The following is a 9,027-nucleotide window of genomic DNA, read 5'->3' as shown; positions in this document are numbered from 1 at the left end:
TTTAGATGAACTGTTCAGAGTTGATTTACGTTTCCTCACAAGGCTCCATTGGTTAGTTCGTATTATTGCAGTTGCTTTCATTTTCCGAGAACAAATAAAAAGCCCTTCTGCGGCTGGAAGGTGTAGGTCCCGGTGTTAATGTTTTCGCGTGTGAATAAAGCACTCAGATTCAGTTCTGGTGTGAAGTGTGCATTTTATTCACCCCTTGGGCAGCTTGGGCTCGCCATCCCCCCTCGGCCCTACCACTGACTTCAGGGTGACAGAGGAACTGGCGAAGACAAGTCTGAAATGTTCCACCTCTTAAATACATCACAGACCACAGTCGCCAAATGATTTATTGAAGAAAACAGGTCACATCATTCACCGCCTGGTGGCTCACGCTTCTCCAGGTAGATGGTGCGCTGCCGTCCTCCCGGCGGGAAGCCGTCCTGTGCGGGTGCTGGGTCGTCCCCCGCCGCGACTCCCCCCCGCCGGGAACGCGTTCAGCCCGTGCGGCATCGCGGCGGCCGTCCCTCCTGGGCGCCCAGGGCCGTCACCGGCCATCACGTATGTGACCGCCAACCCCCAGCTCCTTCAAACCACGGCAGTACCACCCCAGTGCCCGTGAAGGTGGGATCCCCTCTGGTTACGGCTCATGCGATTTCTTTAAGAGCCGCTCCTCTGGAGACGTCTGCCTTAAACGATGGGGTCCCCAAATGTGCAGTTCTCCTCGATGGCAAGGTTGTAGTCGGCACCCTTGCCACCTCTGTAGGCGCTGGTCACTATGCGCATCCAGCCCCGCTCACCCTGTGAGGAGTGGGACCATGCGTCAGCTCAGATCCTGTCTGCGCTCTGAGTAGACTGACCCCCTCCCCTCCTCACTCAGCCTCAGGCTCGGGGGGTCTGCAGCATCCCAGCCACCCGCTCGGCTCACCCTTCCCTTTCCTAGGACCCCTGTTCGGAAATAGCTTTTGTGAAATATTCAACTTGGTTAATATTCAACACGAGGGGTGCCTGGCCCTGTTATGCCGAGAGCTAATTAACTAAAATGCTGATCGACTCTTTAGACCAGATGACTCGACTACCTATTAATATCCCCATTTACAGTCGTTTAATAAAAAATATTGACATTTCATCACTTTGACATAAATCACCATCCCTGGGCTTCCCTGGTGGCGCACTGGTTGAGAGTCCGCCTGCCGATGCAGGGGACGTGGGTTCGTGCCCCGGTCCGGGAAGATCCCCCATTCTGCGGAACGGCTGGGCCCGTGAGCCATGGCCGCTGAGCCTGCGCGTCCGGAGCCTGCGCTCCGCAACGGGAGAGGCCACGACAGTGAGAGGCCCGCGTACCGCAAAAAAAAAAAAACACCGTCCCTGATTTCATAACAATGAATTTGTGTCTTCAGCTGTTAATGGTTAATACTCGGTCTTAGAAACGAAAATTCTGCCAGTTAATTTAATTCCCCTGGGTTTTTGACTCAACTCAAAAAAGTATTTTTGAAGCAACTCCACAGTATTACTTAGGAGAGCCGAAAGTATGGCAAGAAAAAGAATGAGATGGTTGTAAAGGAATAAAAGCTAGCTAAACGGAAACTAAAGCAGCACTTCTCAGTCCCCATCCCCCTCGGGAGACATTTGTCAATGTCTGCAGACGTTTTCTGGTTGTCCCAGCTGGGGAGCGGGGAGGAGCATCTGGCGTCTACCGGGTAGGGGCCGGGGACGCTGCTAAACGCGCTGCGAGGCACAGGACGGCGACAGCCCCCGTGCAGCGCAGAAGGATCTCACCCCACGTGTCTGGAGCCTGAAGCCCCTCTGCTCAGGGCCGCGGTTCTCAGCTACAAAACCCCCAGAACCATCCGAGAGGAGTCGCAGTGGAAATGTCTTACCCATGGTTCGCCCCACGAATTCCGGACGATCCAGTACTCCGTTCCATGGCTGACACCCCAGCCGGCCACGGAGACTATGTGGTTTACGTAGGCCCTGTTGTGGTATTCAGCATAGATGCCGCCGGTGTAGTTAGACATCTTATCCGTTGCCATTATACCGCAGCTGAGAGCAAGCAGGGAAAGAATGAGCGCTTTCAATGACCATCGTTGACCATCGTTAGGAAGAGCCGTGTGGATCCAACTCAAATAACGCGCACCTGATGATTCTGCCCAAACTTCTGTAGTTACTCACCTGGCGTCCTCCCTACCGAAGCTGGACCAGCCGCCCCAGAGCACTGGCTACACTCTGGGAGCTGTCCATGGATGTGTCCTTCCCTCACAATAATCCTACGAGGGGCACATGGACTACCGAGCTTTACTTTTGAGAAAACTCACGTGGCAGCTGTGTCTCCAGCCCTGTGGGTAAAGTTGGCCAGAAGGAAAGGGGTGAAAATCACCTGGGTCCCGTTTACTGGAAGCGTGCACACCCTCCGCGAGCAGGGGTCTCAAAGCTCCTCACCTGATGGGCCCCTTCGCGTAGATTTCTGCCATCATCTTTTCCCTCCCGGAGACGGAGCCGTAGTCGCCAACTTTCCAGAGGGTGTAGTTCTTGATGACGTGGCACTCTCCGAATTCAGTACATGTTCCACACTGGTTAAACTTGTCACACTCTGGGGACAGCACGGAAAGTCAGCGTGAGGCCATTTCCTCATTAATCCCTGAACAAAGTAGCACGCCCAGACCCAAACTCCACTTTTCTAACTGAACGCTCCATCCATCAGCTAATAATGGAAATCTTCTTGCCCTCGGGTGTTTAATTACCCTCTTCTTTCAGCTTGCTGGAGTTATAAAAAGCCTTTCCCCAGGCCTCAGTGGAAAGAAACGTTAATTAGCACACAGTAGGTGCTCAAAAGCTCCACTTTTCCTTTAAAGCCGGGACAAAGGCCTTTCACAATACAGCTGAGAATAGTGTGATTAAATTATTCACTTTTAATAAGATTGTATTGTTGGCTATGTATTATTCACTTTTTTTTTTTTGCGGTACGCGGGCCTCTCACTGTTGTGGCCTCTCCCGTTGCGGAGCACAGGCTCCGGACGCGCAGGCTCAGCGGCCATGGCTCCCGGGCCCAGCCGCTCCGCGGCATGTGGGATCTTCCCGGACTGGGGCACGAACCCACGTCCCCTGCATCGGCAGGCGGACTCTCAACCACTGCGCCACCAGGGAAGCCCCTATTATTCACTTTTAATAAGATTTTATTGTTTCCCCACGTTTGGGGAAAAAATAAGCATTTTCTTATTATTTCGGTCTGAGAAGGTATAATAATTAGGCCTCAAAAAACAGTGCAGCTGTTAGGTCTGGAAGACTTCACACCGTCTCCTGCGTCCCTCCTGGGCCCTAGACAGTATTACTTCTCACCTTGTCCATCCTGCCTTGGCCCACAGCGCCACTTTCTGCTGCTTTCACATTACCTATTTCTGTTATAGTTTTGTATCTATCCAGACTCCTTCCCCAAGTTAAACTCCTTGAGGATTAAACTGTTGGTTTAGTTTGTCCCTTGGACACCAAATGCCCAGGACAACCTGAAAAAAGGTGGATCTGTGGCCACATTTGCTAATACAAAGACAGGACTACTGGAACTTGCCTGGTGGCACAATGGTTAAGAATCCGCCTGTCAGTGCAGGGGACACGGATTCGGTCCCTGGTCGGGGAAGATCCTGCATGCCACGGAGCAACTAAGCCCGTGCGCCACAACTACTGAGCCTGCAGTCTAGAGCCCACGAGCCACAACTACTGAAGCCCACGCGCCTACAGCCTGTGCTCTGCAACAAGAGAAGCCACTGCGATGAGAAGCCCGTACACCGCAACAAAGAGTAGCCCCCGCTCGCTGCAACTAGAGAAAGCCCGCGTGCAGCAACGAAGACCCAACACAGCCAAACAAAAAAAAAACAAAAAAAAACAAGATAGGACTACTTATTGCAAACAATCAGGTGCCGATGAGTTCCATCTGGCCCTGTTGTCCCAGGTGGGCTGGAGGGGCCTGGCCGAGGACAGACAAGACCAGTTCTGGGCGGATCAGGGCTCCGAGGACCACCTGGTTCCCGATTCTGAGCCCGTGGGGGCCCTCCCTGCTCCCCTTCATCCTGGACACCTCTCCTTGGTTCTCTGACGCCTGCTGCATCTATCACTTCCACAACTCACTGGACCAGTTTGGGGAGATGCTTGCTGGCTGGCCAATACGGCCGGGGAGGCAAGGTGGGGGCAGCCTGTGGGCCTGGGATGGCGCCTTCAGAAGGTACAGGGGCCTGAGCACACCTTTTACAGATGGAAGGGGGGGCAGAAAAGCCCCCCAGTCTCCCCACACACACCCCCGTCCTCCCCACTCCTGTCTCAAAAGGCCTTTTTTTTTTTTCGCTCCGCGGCATGTGGGATCCTCCTGGACCGGGGCACGAACCCGCGTCCCCTGCGTCGGCAGGCGGACTCTCAACCGCTGCGCCACCAGGGAAGCCCTCAAAAGGCCTTTAGAGTTGGTCTCAGCTCTCTGCTCTGGTTACGAGGGAGCTCAGACAGGTGACTTAAAACTATCCACTGTGGGGTTAGGGTTTGGACTTTTTCTTTCCTTGGGTTTCCAAGGGAAGCACCCTGAAAGGACCGTGCCGACTCCAGGGCCCCAGGCCAGCTTGCATCCGCTGGTCCGTGCAGCACCCTCGGCTCCAAATCCACCCAGACGCAGGCGGCCGGGACCAGGGTCTCGAAGCAGGCCGGGCCCGCCTGCTTCCTGCCTGCTCGCCGCTCCTGGCTCCTGGAAAACACTCTTCCCTTGATGAGCGATCCCCTTACAAAGGGCCATGAAACGACCAAAATGCCAACACGTCAAAACCCAAACACCAGGGCCCTGCCTGGCCGCTGGGCACGCAGGCTGGAGACCCCCATCCCAAGTCCTTTTTTTGTTGGTCTTCCCACCAAGGATCTGGCAGGGGGCTCCCAGCTCCGTCCCGCCCTTCCCCAGGGCCCCGGTCACAGGCCCTGAGAAGTTTGCCGGCCACACGTGCTCTGGGAAGAGGGGAGAGAGAGAGAGAGAGAGAGAGAGGGTGTGTGTGTGTGCGCGCGTCTGGGGGATGAGCAGGCCCTACCTTGGTCCTTGGCCTGGTAGTTGTTACAGGTCTCATCGGGGATGCCGTGCCGGTGGGCGTACTCCCACACCGGCAGGTCGTTGCCCCCCTCGCACGAGCCGGCGTTGCCGCAGTCGATCACGTGCTGCACGGACAGCAGTATGGAGGGCCACGCTCCCTTCCTCTTGATGTTGATCCGGTCTGCGGGGGCAGCACCCATGCTGGTCAGCACCCACCCCACTGCCTGCCGCTCTGGGGGCCATGCATCCCTCTCTGGAGGGCCCTCCCCTGCTCCCTGGGGTCCCTGGGAGAGGCCTCTCCAGAGAGGCCTCCCGGGCCCTTCCTGGCACCGATGCCCACCCTCCCCCCACTACGAATGTCATCTGGGCAGGGCCGGGCGTGTCCTGCCTGAAGGCTGGTAGATCCCCGAGGGCACCGGGGAGCCAGACTAGGGGCCACTCGGTGACCCCACTCTCACTCCCCACGCGCCTGGGCCCACACACCCCACGGGGCAGCTGGGGACGGCTGAGGGCAGCCACGGCCCCCGGCTCCTTGCCCCCCTTTCCCTGTACAGACAGCATCCTGTGGGGCCCTGCAGCCAACCTTACCACAGGCCCGACACCTTGCTTTCCGCCCTCCCGGAGAGACGATTCCGCAGCCGCCCACCTCGTGGCCGCATCCCGAGTTCCCACCTCCAGGTCAGAACCCACCACAGCTGCGCCTGTTCCTTCCCTGATGACGGCGAGCAAGCGACCAGGCCCTCCACCCACCAGCAGCCCCTCCAGGCGCCCCCTTCCTTCCCTCCTGCGGCCCCAGGCCCCCTCCACCCCTGGGGTCACCTCCTAGGCCCTTGGGCCCACAGGGCTCTACACGCGGCCCCACAGGGCTTGTGGAACCCACGGCCGCTCACCAGCACGTGCCCCAGCCCTTCCCCCAGCGCCCCTGGACGCACGGCCCAGTGCTCCTCCGCGGACAGCCCTCTGCGGACCCCCTTGTGCGGGTGAGCCCCGCCCTCCAGCCCCCGCAGGTCTCCCCAAGCTCCTTCTCAGCAGCCTCCCGCCGTGCCCGCCCTGCGCGCTCAAGCCTCCTCCCCGGCCTTGCTGACCCCGCTTCACCCAATAACCCCTCCCGCCTGAGGGTACCGGCCCGTTCTTCAGCTCTTGGTGTCCAAACTGGGTCCCAACACGGAACAGGGAGCCAGCTTACACAGGCTCTGCGGGCAGGTCAGGGTTTTGTTCTATCTGCCTGAAACCTCGGAGGGTTTCAAGCGGAACGGAAAAGGGACCCGGCCTGGGTCTGAGCTGCTCCACCAGGGGAGCAGGCGGACCAGGCGGCGGCTCCACAGCGGTGCTTGGAAGGTAGAGTGCAGCCCTGCGGCCCGATGTTCTGAGGGTGGAAAGCAGGAGGCCGGCTGCCTCTCGGCCTGGGCCTCAGTGAGGGAGGGATGGCATTCTCCTGGAGTGATCAGGGAGGCCGGGGAAGAACCGGTTTGGGGGTGAGGGTGGTGGCAGAAAGGAGGAGCACGTGAGGTTTGAGGTGTCCCGCGGGGGGGGGCGTGAAGGCCGAGTCCAGGTGGAGGGTTCTGGGGAGCCCAATGTCCAGAAGTTAAGCGGGGTGGTGGGGGGATGAAGGAGGGGCCGGTGAGAAAGAGACTGGGGGCCTGCGGCTAAAGGCGAGGAAAGCATTTCGGGGAGGGGCTGATCGAGCACAACAGGGCGGGGCGAGGCCCAGGGGCAACCACCAGACCTGCACAACAGGGCGGGGCGAGGCCCAGGGGCAACCACCAGACCTGCCCCTGGCCTAGCCGGTGACCTTGGCGAGGAGCTGGCAGGCGACTGGAGGGGGTCGGGTTAGCAGGGAGAAGGTGGGGACTGCAGGCCCCTCCAGGAGCCCAGGAATGGGGTGGCGGCTGGAGACGGGGTGGAGTTCAGCGCTGGCCAGGTCTGAGCATCGGCAGGGATGGCCTTGTCCAGGGGCTCAGACGCTAGACGGCCGGGGACAGGAGGGAAGGCGGCAGCTGGGCCGGGCACCGTGGAAGTCCCCTTCTGGGGGCTTCTGTTTTCTCAGTGAAAGAGGAAGAGGATGCCTGCTGCTAGGGAGGCCGTTAGGGGTTGGAGAGCAAGAGGGGAGAAGCAGTCATCTGCCCAGTAGACTCCACTCCAGCAAGTGGAGGGCGGACCTCTGAGCAGGGACGCGCCATCGCCTCCAGGCCCCGCCCTCCTCTACAGATGCAAATCTTGGCATGTGACTCCCTCCCTAAGATCCCTCAGGCTTCTGCCGGGCCCCTCCCCTGGGGGTAGGGCCCCTGGTGACCTTCTCAGCTTCCCCCACCCACCCTTAGGCCCCTGCCACAAAGGCCCTCTTAGTTCCTCCAGGCCAGGGAGTGCGCCATTCCTGCCAGGCCTTCGCCCTAAGCCTCTGGCTCGAGGCCTGCCTACACCCTGCCTGCCTGCCCGCCTGTGGGCCCCTGAAGTCTCCCAGCGGCTCCAGTGGTTAAGCCTCTGCTCCACATTCTCCAGGGGCCCTGTCCATCTCCATCCTGGTCAGGGACCTCCCCAGCTGCTCAGAAGAGCTCCTACACCTTAAAATGGGGCTCAGGGAGTTCCCTGGTGGCCCAGTGGTTAGGACTCAGCGTGTTCACTGCTGTGGGCCAGGGTTCAACCCCTGGTTGGGGAACTAAGATCCTGCAAGCCGTGCGGTGCAGCCAAAACCCATTTTTTTAAATAAAATAAAACAAAATAAAATGGGGCTCAGCCTAGCTGCCCCCACCCTCCTCCTCCCTGAAGGGTCAGAAGTACAACCCAGCCCCCAGGAGAGATGGGACGGGGCCACCACGAGGCCCTGCCTGATGCCCCCAGTACAGCTGGCTGGCCCTGGGGTCCAGACGCCAGCCCCACCCCTCCTCCTACAGACAGCCCAGCTTCCGCGCTCTGTTCCTCTGCTCCCGGCTGTCACTCCCACAAAGGCCTAGTCTCCTGACCTCCCTGCCGGAGCCTCAGTTTCCTCATCTGCAAAGTGGGAGCAATCACAGGGCAGCCAGGAGGCTTACATGGGATGAGACGTCCAGCGTAGGCCAGGGGCGGTAGCCACACATTGGCTTAACACAATGCCACGGGGCAGGAGTTTGAAAGATTCCGGCGTGACTGCAGGCTCCCGGAACCCCGAGCTGAACGAAGGCCCAGGCTGGTGTGAAGTCCCCCTCCCTCCCATACCAAGGCAGGCCCAGCAGCCTTCTAGAGCGGCGCTGACTTCGGATCCCTCCCCGCCCCCCAACCCCGGCCTCGAGGTTTCCCGCCCAGATGAGGAGACAGCCAGCCTTGCTCAATGTTCCAAGCCCAGGGCTGGCATTCATTTCAAATATTAACTACGCTGAAAAGCAGCTTCACTTCCGCATTCCCAAACACCAGCAGGGTGCTCGGTGAGTTTGTGGTTTGATCCCCAAGAGCCCAGGTCACAAGCTTCGGGACAGATAAGGCTCATGGGAGCCGTTTGTCACAGGTCTTCAGTCCTGTGACTGCCGGGCATCCACTCCCTTAGGCCTGACGCAGACACCGCCCCATGCCAGGCTGAGTCCTGGCACAGAACTGCAGGCCCCCAGGACCCTGGGCTGTAGCTGCAGGTACTGACAAAGAAGGCAGCTGGACGGGCCCTCCTGGCCCACAGTCAAGAGGGGCCGAAGTCCCCGACCTACCCGCCATGGCACTGGTGCTGCCGTGGGCCCAGCAGGAGCCACAGTACTGGGGGATGTGCTGGTTCCTGGTGACACTGGCGTAGTTGACCCCATTCACGTTGCGCCAGTCCCAGCTCTTGGGCAGATCCGATAGGGACAGGTATTCGTGAGGCCGGGGATATGTCCTGGGAACAGACCACCACCACCGGAATCAGCACTGGGGCCCTTGGGGGTCGGGCGCGCAGGCACCTTCCCCAGCGCCCTCTCCCTTCCCCAAACTGAGAGCGAGCGGGAGAGGGCCATCTCAGCCAGGAGACGCCCCTGCCCGCTCAGAATCTCAAG

The 9,027-nt window shown here is 59.4% G+C and overlaps 1 protein-coding gene across 1 annotated transcript in view; it reads right to left on the bottom strand.

Annotated features, from left to right (window-relative positions):
- Positions 1-176: 176 nt before the first annotated feature.
- The window catches only part of CTSZ (cathepsin Z), a 9,481-nt gene continuing 630 nt past the window's right edge, over positions 177-9,027 (bottom strand). Inside the window, exons 2-6 of the mRNA XM_024750395.1 lie at positions 8,707-8,870; positions 5,037-5,216; positions 2,425-2,575; positions 1,866-2,028; positions 177-786 (exon numbers count right to left, since the gene is read on the bottom strand). Of these exons, the coding sequence (XP_024606163.1) occupies positions 676-786; positions 1,866-2,028; positions 2,425-2,575; positions 5,037-5,216; positions 8,707-8,870 (769 nt within the window). The 3' untranslated portion in view covers positions 177-675. The remainder of the gene's footprint in view (positions 787-1,865; positions 2,029-2,424; positions 2,576-5,036; positions 5,217-8,706; positions 8,871-9,027) is intronic.

The sequence above is a fragment of the Neophocaena asiaeorientalis genome, unplaced genomic scaffold, assembly GCF_003031525.2.
Source record: "Neophocaena asiaeorientalis asiaeorientalis breed wild unplaced genomic scaffold, Neophocaena_asiaeorientalis_V1.1 scaffold606, whole genome shotgun sequence".
Lineage (NCBI taxonomy): Eukaryota > Metazoa > Chordata > Mammalia > Artiodactyla > Phocoenidae > Neophocaena > Neophocaena asiaeorientalis.
The sequence above is the reverse complement of the archived record's forward strand: the minus strand, read 5'-3'. Positions and strand labels throughout refer to the sequence as shown.